The sequence below is a fragment of the Westerdykella ornata genome (assembly GCF_010094085.1).
Source record: "Westerdykella ornata strain CBS 379.55 unplaced genomic scaffold EI97scaffold_4, whole genome shotgun sequence".
NCBI lineage: Eukaryota > Fungi > Ascomycota > Dothideomycetes > Pleosporales > Sporormiaceae > Westerdykella > Westerdykella ornata.
The window spans coordinates 974,050-986,027 of record NW_022986854.1 but is presented as its reverse complement, the minus strand read 5'-3'; the positions used below and the strand labels follow the sequence as shown (position 1 = coordinate 986,027).

Genomic DNA, 11,978 nt, shown 5'->3' with positions numbered 1-11,978 from the left:
CGGTCGCGAGAATTCCGCGTTTGTAAGCGTAGCTACGGTAAGACTTCTGCTGTCTCGTCAACCAGGAATTAACAACTTCCCGCAGAGTTCTCTCCGGGTACTACACAAGGCGAAGAAGAACTAGGCAAAAGCTCAAAGTCCGATGCGGCTCGCACTTCATAGTAGACAAGCGAACAATGCACTTTCCTCTGTATCCTGAACAGATGGTACAAGCGTTCACCAGGCGCATTCACCGTAGTTTTCAACGCATATTTCGGCCTTGAACTAAGCTCCCGCACAGCCACTAAACAGTTTGATGACCACCTCCGCTTATATGGAAGGCTGGCATTCCCTGAGTATGATGCAGTATTCTACCGGACTCCATGGGATGACCCTCAAGGGATCTACACAGGTATTCGCGAAGCTATCGACCAAGTGACTAGAACCCTAGGCGTCCACCTTTATCGGAGCGGATGCTTTCCGAGAGCGAGGAAAGTGAGGAGGAATGCTTGATGCCGGATACAACATGGTGGTGATGAATTATCTTTCCAGCCTTATGTGAGATGGATTTCAGCGACTACGTCACGAGCTTGGCGATGATAAATAAAGGAAGCTTAGATTTTGTATACTACTACGCTACTCGACTTACTTACAATGCTGACAGTCGAATACCATGAACATCCTCGATGTGTCTTTTGATTGTCCTAGTATCCAGTTCTCCCGTCTCGCAACTAGGATGAGGACAGGTAAGTGATGTAGAGGTGGCTTCGGCTGCCGTGATATGCCTTTGAACATGCCGTAGGAACGTCTGGGTGTGGTCAAACTGGGTGTATATCCCATCCTTCATGCAGTAGGGGCAGCGTCCCGGGGCTGCTAAGATGCCGTTAACGGTGACTTGGCCACATAGTTTTCCTGGGGCAGTAGTGTGGTGTACTGCATGCATATACCAATCAAGATCTGACTCTTTCCACTGTTTGCATTCGATGCAGAAGTGAGCCTTTGTTGGCACGGTCAATGTAGTAAAGACATTGTGAGCTTCTTCGAGGTGTCTGTGAAGCTCAATGACATTACGGACCGGCGTCCGACAGCCGTCCCATAGACAATGGCTCTCGGCTGAGGAGACATGCTCTGTGACATGCATCACTGCCTTCATCGCATTCCCAGGGGGCAAGGCCACTGGCTCGGTGTTCCAAGTGGCCGAGGAACAAGATTTCCAGAGACACTGGAAGGGTTCCACCTGGACAAAGTTCGCTTCAGCTAGCGCTATCTTGTGCTTCCGGGCGCAGCGAAGCAGGTGCATCTTTGCCCTCCAAGGACGCGGCTGCCCACAGTGGCAGTTTCCCTTTTGGTCGGGCTCAGCGCCAGGATAGTATGGCTCGTACGGAACAGTTGCAGCAGACTCCGTAAAGGGCAGCAGGATGTCTGTAACGGCGTTGAAGGTGCAGCACATGCCATACAGGTAGGAGATTATGCTTAGGCGCTTTGGATCGTACTTCAGCTGCGCATTAATCTCTTCGCTGAGGGGGAATACGCTTGCTGCCTCGTCATTGGTATGGAGGAAGGGAACATTCCAAGGAGTGTTGGTCAGTGTATGGAGGAAAGTATTGAGAAGTTCGAGCACTGTGACCCCTTGCCCGCGGGCAATTAGCAGTAGAGGATTCTCAATCTCTAATTATAGTTAGCAGATAACCCTTTTCTAAGAGGGAAATAGTTGTACTTTTACGCTCCCGCAGATAGCTATGCGCTGCCCGTCTGTTGTCCTCTGAGATAGCGGCAAGAGTTGTCTCATGACCCGCCCTCTGAACAAGTGCTTTGATCATCTTGTCCAATGCGTGTGGCTTCATCGCATATTTTGTTATCACCTTGGCTGATGCAATGCGTCTAAACACAGGAATGTGCTTTGCGTCTTGCTGGTATGCTAATGCTGTCCATGTTCCAGGTTGAGCGAGTGCGTCTAGATCGCTTGCTTGCGCAACGTCCTCGAAGACGCGGTCGGCGAGGGCAAGTGCAAGGAATAACAAGACTGGACATTTGTCTCTTGATTCAGGGTTGTCTGCAAGGATCATTGTTGGTGTAGCGCTTATAATTCCTTAGCACATCAATCATCCAGGATGGCGCGGGTAGAACTCACCCTTTCCACCGTCTCACAGTATTGCGCATAGTTGTGCGGCCTTGAAGACGGATAACAAGGAGCGACCTCATCCTGTTGTTCTGTCTAGACACGAGAACGGTGACGTCTTGATAGAAAAAACCTTCTCCTAGCGCCACGAGCGGAGTTAGGTCAAGATAGTACTTAAGAAGTAGAGCAAGTGACAGCTGAAGGCGATATCTTGGGTGGTCATAGTTGAAGGTATCACGAGTCCACAGAAATGTGAACAAGTCTGCAAGTGCAGGGTAGGATAGCCGTGGGCCATGCGGTTGAAAGACATGCGCGATGCGCGAAGGGAGAAGGTACGTGAGGTCAGTAGGCGTCGCCATGGCCGCTTCCTGATTTGATCTTCTTGCATTCTGCGCGCTACAAGACTTAAATATTGGGGATGTCGCAATTCCGATTCTGGTATTCTGGAATTGGGCAACATATTCACCGATTACAGGAACAGGACATTGGGAACTGAAAACCGAATATATTTTTAGTGGTACGAGCCAACTAGGGATTAAGCGCTTGTTCATTCTGGCGATAATTCTACCCTTGGGATTGGTGCGCCATGATCTCGCGCCAGAGGACTCTTTGTGCTTCGCCGCAGCGGTTAAGAACCCCCGGAAACATCGATTTGCCCCGCCCTCATTGAACATCGCTTCAAGGTTTGTCTTTGTAAGTAAAAGCGCGTGATAGAAGATTAATGCACTTAGGCTGTATTTAGCTTTGCTAATAGAATAAGGGAAGGCGTTAGTCTAGTCAAGTGTATCTGATCTATTCTTGATACTAAAAGGCGCTTCGTTAACATTCCAACAACGGAGACGAGCGTTATCGCATTAGTACCCGCACTTCGTGTCTCTGCGTTTGAAGCTAACCCAGAAGCGCGTCAATACACTAGTTACTGCTGTAGTTGCTTATTAAGGTGGGCCTTCCTAGGAATATCACGATATTTACTGAATATTTCGTGGGTATGGAAGATGTTACTGACTAAGCTTCTGGTCAAGAGGGAATAAAAAGTTTGGCGCCGCAATCTAAAAGAAATCTCGTAATTAGAAAAGAGCGCAACAAAATCCAGATAGCAATACAATAGTCCCTTTTGCACCGTTAAAAGATTCAACTATTCAACAAGGCGACCTTTCAGCGGATTGCGGACAGAGAGAAAAGAGAGTTGAAACCCCTAGGAAGCGAAGACGACAGGAACAGGAAAGCGCAGGAAAGGAGTAAGGAACAGACGATAGGTTTAGCGTCTGCAGTGGCGTTAGGGGGTCTTCAATGGCTGGCGCAGGCGGGATTAGCTCTTACCTGATAGGAGGGTTGACTCTTCGGCGGTGTTTGTAACACAAGCACTGGACACTTAAGGGTGGGTTCCCCCCAATCTAGGTTCTGTCACCCTTACGGCTCGCTGTTATGGACGAATCTTTCCCTCCAGATGGATATCCTTTTCCACCAAGCTTGCCTGGACAATTGGTACGCCACACACACACGCTGGATGAGATCAACGAGGGCATCGGGTGGGAGGACCGGGTTACTGTTGGATCTGAAGATTTTGTGCGGCCCTGTCGAAATGTTTTGTGGGTTGGTCCACTTTTGAAGCCTAGCAAACCAACTATTGCTCAGTATGTCGTTTCTAAGGACACCTATAGGTTCGTTCCTAAAGACGCTATCTAGGAAAGAGCACTGTGGTCGATGCCGCTTCTGTCGAGGGTTGGAGACCTTGAATAAAGCTGGCAGACTTGTCATCCTAGTACGTCTAGTATGCAACACTTCAATCAGTTGCTAACCTGTGGAAAGGACCTGGCTCTAGAAGAGCTTGTGATGGTTTTTGCTCCAGCTGGGCTGTACCGCCCAGACGACGAACCCCCCTTTTTTTGGGGTAACGACATGCTTCTGTGGATCCCAGACTCGGACGCCAATCAAAAACTTGGTGGCAGGCAGCCATTGCCACAGGAATTTTCGCACTACAAGGGCATCCGCGCTATTGTCGACAACACGGATCAGGAAATATCCAGGTCATACTGGCGGCTCTTTGAGCACATCCAGGTATAGCTCATGTCGAGGCAATGAAGGACTTATGCTGAAGCTACATAGATCATGATAAAGAACGAAAAGCCTGAGAATTACCTGCCAAAGCTTCGGGTGCTGGCAAGAAGGCGATTCTGGGCTAAGGAAAATTACCGCACCCCCGTCAAACGATGCGAGCCGGCCTGGGAACCCGCGGACCAAAGGGTTCTAAGAAGGATTATACATCTTGTTCAGGCTGCAGAGGTAGACAATCTCTACCTTTACAAAGAGTACGGTCTGGAACGGCTAGGAGCATACATTAAGGACCCTCCCCAGACACGCAGATGCGACAAACACCAGTCGTCATCAATTCCTGGTTGCTACCACCAGCATGTGCTCTACAATCTCGTAAACGACATTTTCGGCAGACTGCTGTCGGAACTGCAAAGTCGCGAGCTTGAAACTGCCGAATATTACTTTAACACAGCGTTTAGATCTGAGTCTGACCGGAGAAAAGAAGAGGAAGAGAAAGAGGATTTGGCCCGCAGCTATCTTGACATATTGGCGTGGACTCCAGAGAGGTTGCGTAAGACAGTGAGAGAGGAGCAGGAGCAACGGCAGCGCACTTACCTTGGCCCAAGCTTACAGTCCTTCTCTGACGTGAGTGAGGCTGATCGGGAGAGAGAGGATGATAGGCGCCGCGGAAAACGACCCTGTCTCAGTGTGATTCGTCGTAGTTAGGTCATTCATAGTGCAGGTAATCCTCGAAATTAGACGTGCCTTGTTTGACCCAGGGTAGTGGTGCAATTCGCGGTTGTCACTTCGAGGCGAAGACTCATGGAGAGTGCATATTACACGGATTGGTAGGGCGCTGTTGCCGTCAATAACGCCTAACGAAGCCTCTTCCCTGACCATGCCTGCTCGCCACCGGAACGCGTCGTGCGTGGGGTTCCTGTGCAAGCATTGATCGGCGATGCACCGGAGGCACCCGCAGCCATATCCAAATTCTCCCGTGATTAGGTTTCAGCTGTTGCGCACTTGTCCCCATTTTCGATGTCGCATTGTCGCAATTGCCGGCTGAGGTTACACTTTCATATCACTGCATTCCAGGGACAGGATTCAGGTGGACAAATAGCGGACAGGGCGAGCTAATATTCCAACTAATAATAGTATGCAAGCCATCAGGATGGCCAGCACATGACGGAAACCATGCAGGTTACCTGTCACACCGCCCGGAGTTACGCAAACTTGTCTCAAACGCGTACTGCTGCGAATATGTGCAAATTTCTGCGAATATGTGCAGATTTCTGCAGATTTGGGCAAATTTCCGCAAGTTTGCGCAAATTCCTGCAAACTTCTCCAAGGCTTCTGCTTCTCTCAAACTCCTATTGGAGTGCTCGTACGCGCGTGGTTATTATTGGTCTCGAACAGGGTCGAACGGGCGAGGGCGGGACTGCTCGGCACTCGTATTCTGTGGAAGCGTTCGGTTCTGAGCTGTCCTAGCTGTTGGGATAAGTGGCTGCACTCTGTACATACTGGGGCTTGATTGCCCGTAGCTTACCTTGCTCTTTGGCATCCCGAATCGCCTTCCTCATGCGCCACAAAAAGACGGTCTCAGTAACTTGGGGAATGTCTTCCCTAGCAAGCAACTGATTTACACGGGCCATCATCTCGCTTTTGACTCGGGAATCTATATCCTTCCACTGAATATCAGGATAACGTTGCACATGATCCCTTGCTACCTCCCGTGTAAAACTCTTCAACAAAGTTATGTTACTATCGTGACTTTGCATAAGGGTATTTCTTACGTAGAATCTGTCCCACTGTATTATAGTATGCCCCGCTGCAGTGCGCGCATCATTCGTCTTTGCATTCCGTGGGATCTCCATGCTAGCTGAATGCGGTACCTTGTGCCAGTCTGCGCGGTTGAGATGGTATGGACGGATGAGACGGTGTGCGGTGGCCCGTGTGTAGTGGAGTCCTCCGTGCTCGATCAATATTCTTGGCATAGCGTCCGTGCAGGAACACGTGCAGGCTGCCACCACTCAGCGCTGCAGCCGACCTCGGGATGCGATGAGAATTTGGGTGGTAGCGACGATCTTGGCCAACATGAGAGGGACATGAAGATTGATATGAGGAGTAACTATGATAGCCAGAGAGAAAGCCCTGCTCGGTCTGCAGTGTTTGTTGCTCACATGTCCTCCAACGAAAAGATGCTGTCACAACTACAATCATGTTCCTCAGACATACCCTGGTCCCATTTGCTAACAAGACTAGGAGCTCGTCATAGAAAGAAGACGTGAACATTCGCTCGGAAAATTCATATCTTCTAGACCTCCTAACAATACATCTCTGTCTGTTTGTTCCAAAGTTGTGCATATTTGCCTCCTTGCTTGAGTAGCTCGTTGTGCCTGCCTTGCTCAATAACTTTCCCCTTGTCAATCACGAGAATATTGTCCGCATCAGCAATTGTAGAAAGACGGTGTGCGGCGATCAGTGTTGTTTTCCTGGCGCTCCAATGTCTTAGTGAGTCCAAGATTTGAGCTTCAAGAACCAAATCAACTTGAGAAGTAGGTTCGTCGAGCAGAAGAATAGCTCCACCTTTCAGTCTTGCTCGACTAATCCCGATCCGCTGTTGCTCGCCCCCAGACAGTGTGCATGTTTCCCAGTTACTTCCAATGTTAGTGTTATATCCATCTTTGTACGACATAATCCTGCTGTGCAAGCTTGCGGCTTTACAGGCTTCGATAACATTGCTATGTGAGATATCATCGCGGCCGCAGCGTACATTGTCCGCAATACTCCCAGTGAACATAGCGGGTGCTTGCGGAACGATGGTAACTGCCTCACGAAGGCTCTTCCGAGTGAACTTCTGAATGTCCTGTTCATTGATTTGGATCGATCCATCCGTTACGTCGTAAAGCCGGACGATGAGGTTAAGGATTGTCGATTTCCCTGCTCCACTCTCCCCAACAAGGCCGACTCTTTGGCCTGGTTTAGCTATAAAACTGACGCTATCCAAAATTTTCTTATTGTTCTGGATGAAGCTGACATTCTTGAATTCAATCTTGCAAGTAGATTCGTGCTGAAGCGGCTGGGCATCCGGACTGTCTCCCACAGTAGCCTTGGCGGTTATCAAGCGATGGAGTCGTTTTGTCTGCGCAAGGGCCCCTGACAGTGAGTCGCAAGAGCTGGAGAATCGATTAGCCGGACCCATAAGCGTTTCCCAGTACATCATGATTGCTATAACGTTCCCAATTGAGTATGTCCCTTGTCCACAGCGCCAAAGAGCTAGAATGATGGAGAGAATTAAGCCAGTCTCCCGAAGGAAAATCATAATGCCCGTCTTAATATTCTGAGTAATGCCCTGCCGGAAACCAGAGGAGGACGTTGCTTCTATTGCGGCTAGGTATCTTTTCGAGAACATTCGTGACGCGCCAAATAAGGTAATTGGACACCAGTGTTGAATAGCTTCGAGTAAAGCGGACCCTTCCGCTATATAGCAGTCGTAGTATTTTTGCATAGCTGGTTGCGTCCAATGTGTAAGCAGAATTTCCATTTGGACCTGCAGTATTCCATTGTATAGGACTGCAAACACCATGCATGCATCAAATCGCCGCATGAGGTAGAACGAAGAGACCACGATATCGACAACGAGCGGACATAGCGTGGTTGTAATGAGATTCGTTAAGGAACTCGCAGCTCTGGCTCCATCTTCAATAGCGGCCTTAATATCACTTGCTCTCGATGTCGAATGGTAGCCAAAGTCGAGGGTGTCCATGATATGTCCAAAGGCTACTATCTTGAGTTTTCTTTCCCATTGGCTAACTAGACCTTCAGAACACCTTCTGCAGGCCATTTCCAGGTAACGGGGAACTGTCTTGTAGAGAAACCAGAGACAGATGTCAAGCCAAGGGATGTAGCCTGGGTTAGAGGTGAGGCTGTTTGTAATGCGGGCGACTTGATCAGGGACCAGAGGTTGGGTGAGTCGGTTGATTAAAAGACAAGTAACCTGCAAACCAAGCATACAAGCCCACTCTGAAAGGTAGCGGGTCGAAAAATGGACGATTTCGAGGTACTCTTTCCAACCTTCGCCTTCAGCGATAGCGCAACAGGTTTCCTTCTGGGACTGGAGTGTTTTACTGGGCGATATTGAGTAAAAAATTCCAGCTGAACACAGAATCCTCAGTCCACCTAGGGTCGCATGAGAGATGAATACATGCCAGGGACATTGTGAAGATGCCAAAACTGTGTCGAACAAGAGTTGAACAAGGACAATACCCCGGTAGAGCGAAGGTTGGATATAGCAACCTGCGCTAGCAAGGACTTGCCAGATAGCGATTAACGACAGTACGTTGATGATACGATGTTGAGGAGGGACCCATCCTGTTTGGCTAACGGAATAGATCCCATAGAGAAGGCCTTGAGTCAAGTAGCTCGTAACAAGCGCTATCGAGTAGTACATGGCGATCCGTTGCGCTTTTTTAGGTAGTTTTGATTGGTGCAGACTGTGAGGAAGGTACAAAAAGCAGACTCCACAGAGTACAACGAGGGCCGGGCCATGAGCGTAAGCAAAAAGAGCTTCAACTAGCATAGTAGAAACGGCGTCTTGAAAGATAGGTGTGATGTTTACCTTTCAACGGGCACAACGCTGATATTGCTGGGCTAGCGGTTACATGTCTTTTTATCCCTCCCCGTCCCCCACCCCCTCCGGCCGCCAACCCCCCCTTCTCCTCCCCCCGGGGCCCTGTCATCACCTAACCCCTGATGCATGGCTAGGCGGTCAGGTCCGTAAACTTAATCGAAAGGAACTTGTTGGACAATGTAGATGCCTGTTGCTAGACGATACTGTATGTGGGTATACTCTTCGTCCGGCTTACACCAAGGACTGCGAAGCAATTTGACTTCACATTCTGGATGGGCCGTCTTTGCTTAGCATACAGTAATATTACGTTGGATCTAGCAGCACACCTAACTGAGCATTTACTCCAACAGATACTAAGGCAAGGTCTTGCTCTGAATAATGTTGGAAGTCTGGGTGGACCCGAAGCATGGATTGGATAAGGCGTTCCCGGGAAACAGAGTCCCGGCCTGGGGTGCGTCGTGCTTCCATCCTCAGCCAGAACTAGAGAAGCAGTTTTTGATTTCCCAAGTATGATAGAAGTTTGCGTTTCTTGCCTAGACTTCAACTAGACGACGAAGTAAGATGCGGCATTTCTCCCGAAGCCCCGGAGATCATTTCGACATGTACAGAAAGGAAAGCCATTCAGCCACTTATGTTTTCTAGAATTGAATTCTGCATGTTGCCGCATGCTTGGAGGTGTTGCTAGCTAGCTACACGGCATTGGTTGGTCCGGAGCGGCGGCGTCTCGCGCGCCGCAGCACCTCCCAAACTTTGGCCCATTTCTTGCACAGAAGAAAAAGCCCGAGACCCACAGCGATTAGACATGTCGTAACTACCACCCCTATCAAAACAGGGCCAGACATTGCCACCCCCTTTCCGCCCCGGCCTCTTCCAGCTGCCTTTGCTGCTTTCGCTGCTGTCACACGTCCGTACCGTGCCATTGTTCTGCGGCTCCTTCAAGGATTTGTCCTTCCAGCACAATGTTCTGAGCTCGGCAGAGTCGTCTTGCGAGTCGGCTGTTCACTAGGCGGATCCAAGGCTTCTCCAACCACACCCTCTGCCGACAAGTCTCCTCGTATGGGGGAGGATCGTCACTGTTTGCTCTTAGTTATAGACTTTCTACAAAGTAGGTAGTCCTACCTTTCCGCTAAGAGATCGTTGAGCATATGCGGATTGCGCTGGAATTTGTAGACGACGATTAAGCAGCACATTTTGCGGTGCAAGATTGGACAATACTTGGATTTATAGAAGGTGACACGATAAACTGTTTACAGTTTCCAGCATATTGGCTTCTGGATTGAGTTAACTGAATTCTGTTTCCCGGCCTTAACTGTGTAATCCTGGGAATAGCTTGGCACACTCCCCGTCTCAGCCTTATATATCACACAAAGCATATTTTCCTGCAGCTTATAACATCTACTTGCTTATTAATTTTTTTACCAACAATTCAGCTAAAGGAGCAATTTTCTACGCACCTTCAAAAATATTAAGCAAGCTAGTTAGGGTTAGGGCCTTCCGCGCGGAAGGGTCAGGGACGACGACAGCAGCATCGAATGTAAAATGGTCAAAAAGATAGAGGTAGCAGCAGCCGCAAGTCCTAAGGTAAAGAGATTGTAATATGTTAACAGTTCTATTGGGGTTTAGTCCTGTATGTAATGCATCAAACCCCCTGTGCCTACAAAACGCTATCCTGAATACCAACTACAAAATCCAGGATCCATGCCTCTAGAAACCAAGCACAGGCGGAAGAGCTCCGAAACCGACGATGTCTGTGGAACTTCATTTGATATTATAGTCTATCCGCACATAGGCAATCCTATCTGAAGTTCGTCAAGTGTGTATCTAGGATTTACGCACATGCCGTATCTGCGTTCAGCAGGCATGTACTCGTAGTGTTCAATCCAGGCTGGTTGTTGTCCGCTTGGACGCTCATTTTCCTCTGGGATAGTTGCAAGAGAAGTGCTGTACCCGCGAGGGCGGACCGTTGTCGGCTTTGGAGGAGGGCACGGTGATGGAGGGAGGAACAGCGTTACGTCGGCTTCAAGAGGTGTAGAATCGTTCAACTGGATCCGATGCCGAGACAAGAGAGCTGCGAGGCGCTTGATACGATAATATAGCAGGGTTCCAGCTGCTTTAACCTGTAATCGCTCATCCTGATCGCAATCCTCGAGTATCTTGTATACAAGTTGTTTATTTGGAACCTTGAACCTAACAGACAGCTGAGATACCCACTCAAAGCTCGGGTAACTTGGAGCCATTGTTTTGCTACAAAACCTTGATTAACTGTTGCTTTTATTGTAGCAGTTCGCGAAACGGAAAACTGGTACTTGGTGTAGACCTCGAAATGGGATCTAGAAGACGGGAAACGGGACAACGTAGACTAATTGTAGAAAGCCGTTCTGTGCATCCTTGGCACTAGCTTATATTCTGCGGATAGCACAGTCTCGTTTAGTTGCAACGATCAACTCTTTGCGTTATCGAAGATGAAGCTACTCCTGATATACTTCTATATGGCGGAGGCCCTCGCCCAAATCCTCCCGTTCGACCAGCCTCTTCCAATCCTTACTGGACCCGTTGTGCAGGCAAATGCTGGACAAGTGCTTGTCTACCAGTAACTAGCATGAGCCAAAGTTACGTTGTAGAGCTAACCTATGCAGGTTTGTAACAGTACGCAATGCTAGCTGCGAAGGAACCCTTAGCTTCCAGAATACGACCTTCCTTCCTCTATCGGCTACTGCAACGCCCAAAAACTGTATAAGAGATCAGGTTGCACAGTTCAGTATCCCGCATAGCGTCCCAAATGGTCCAGCAGCGTTGCAATGGTACGAAGACTCATATTCCTTATACGTCCTAGTGCTAATAGCTCGTAAGGGAATGTTCAGGGATTGGGGGCGTCGCAGTTGATCTAATGGTGATATCTGGAGGGCTAGGGGACTATGAGAAGTACTTAGAGGATCGAAGAACACCTGCTCTTAGGGTAGACTGCAAGTTAGATATAGAGATATGCTAAGTGTGAAAGCATATTTGTAGAAGCAATTGACTAGTATAGACACTCGACTTAAGGACATTCAAGTTGACGTTATACTGTAGTATATTCCTAAGTACTACTATCTACGTCCGCCTGCATCCATCCCTACATCCATCCCCTAACAAGATTGATTCCTGTCCCAATAAGATTAGGCCGGTGGATGTGTCCCGAGTTGTCAATAGGAATAGGTGTTGGCAGAAAGGTACCAA

General features: G+C 48.8%; 5 protein-coding genes across 5 annotated transcripts; 1 reads left to right on the top strand and 4 right to left on the bottom strand.

Annotated features, from left to right (window-relative positions):
• Positions 1–579: 579 nt before the first annotated feature.
• On the bottom strand, positions 580–1,985 carry EI97DRAFT_224475 (uncharacterized protein). Its single transcript, XM_033793893.1, has 2 exons — positions 1,697–1,985; positions 580–1,645 (listed from the first exon to the last, which is right to left on the bottom strand). The coding sequence occupies exons 1-2, from the start codon at positions 1,766–1,768 to the stop codon at positions 629–631; spliced, it is 1,089 nt and encodes a 362-aa protein (XP_033656508.1). The 5' UTR covers positions 1,769–1,985; the 3' UTR covers positions 580–628.
• Positions 1,986–2,391: 406 nt separating this feature from the next.
• EI97DRAFT_465331 (uncharacterized protein) lies at positions 2,392–4,858 on the top strand (the record flags this gene model as incomplete). Its single annotated transcript, XM_033801462.1, has 3 exons — positions 2,392–2,430; positions 3,908–4,156; positions 4,205–4,858. The coding sequence occupies 3 exons, from the start codon at positions 2,392–2,394 to the stop codon at positions 4,856–4,858; spliced, it is 942 nt and encodes a 313-aa protein (XP_033656507.1).
• Positions 4,859–5,257: 399 nt separating this feature from the next.
• Positions 5,258–6,049, bottom strand: EI97DRAFT_413969 (uncharacterized protein). Its single transcript, XM_033796813.1, has 2 exons — positions 5,679–6,049; positions 5,258–5,620 (listed from the first exon to the last, which is right to left on the bottom strand). Exons 1-2 carry the CDS (start codon positions 6,004–6,006, stop codon positions 5,532–5,534), a joined length of 417 nt encoding a protein of 138 aa, XP_033656506.1. The 5' UTR covers positions 6,007–6,049; the 3' UTR covers positions 5,258–5,531.
• A 166-nt stretch (positions 6,050–6,215) lies between these two features.
• Positions 6,216–8,582, bottom strand: EI97DRAFT_484728 (P-loop containing nucleoside triphosphate hydrolase protein; the record flags this gene model as incomplete). Its single annotated transcript, XM_033802121.1, has 1 exon — positions 6,216–8,582. The coding sequence occupies one exon, from the start codon at positions 8,580–8,582 to the stop codon at positions 6,456–6,458; it is 2,127 nt and encodes a 708-aa protein (XP_033656505.1). The 3' UTR covers positions 6,216–6,455.
• Positions 8,583–10,170: 1,588 nt separating this feature from the next.
• On the bottom strand, positions 10,171–10,999 carry EI97DRAFT_484725 (uncharacterized protein; the record flags this gene model as incomplete). Its single annotated transcript, XM_033802120.1, has 1 exon — positions 10,171–10,999. The coding sequence occupies one exon, from the start codon at positions 10,997–10,999 to the stop codon at positions 10,538–10,540; it is 462 nt and encodes a 153-aa protein (XP_033656504.1). The 3' UTR covers positions 10,171–10,537.
• Between the last annotated feature and the right edge of the window lie 979 nt (positions 11,000–11,978).

Bases quoted from the DNA above. Each gene is read 5' to 3' on its own strand.
- EI97DRAFT_224475 (XM_033793893.1), bottom strand. From the start codon at position 1,768: ATGAGACAACTCTTGCCGCTATCTCAGAGGACAACAGACGGGCAGCGC. The intron at 1,646-1,696 runs GTACAACTATTT...CTATAATTAGAG, and splicing joins CTATCTGCGGGAGCGTAAAA to ATTGAGAATCCTCTACTGCT.
- EI97DRAFT_413969 (XM_033796813.1), bottom strand. From the start codon at position 6,006: ATGGAGATCCCACGGAATGCAAAGACGAATGATGCGCGCACTGCAGCG. The intron at 5,621-5,678 runs GTAAGCTACGGG...TTATCCCAACAG, and splicing joins TCGGGATGCCAAAGAGCAAG to CTAGGACAGCTCAGAACCGA.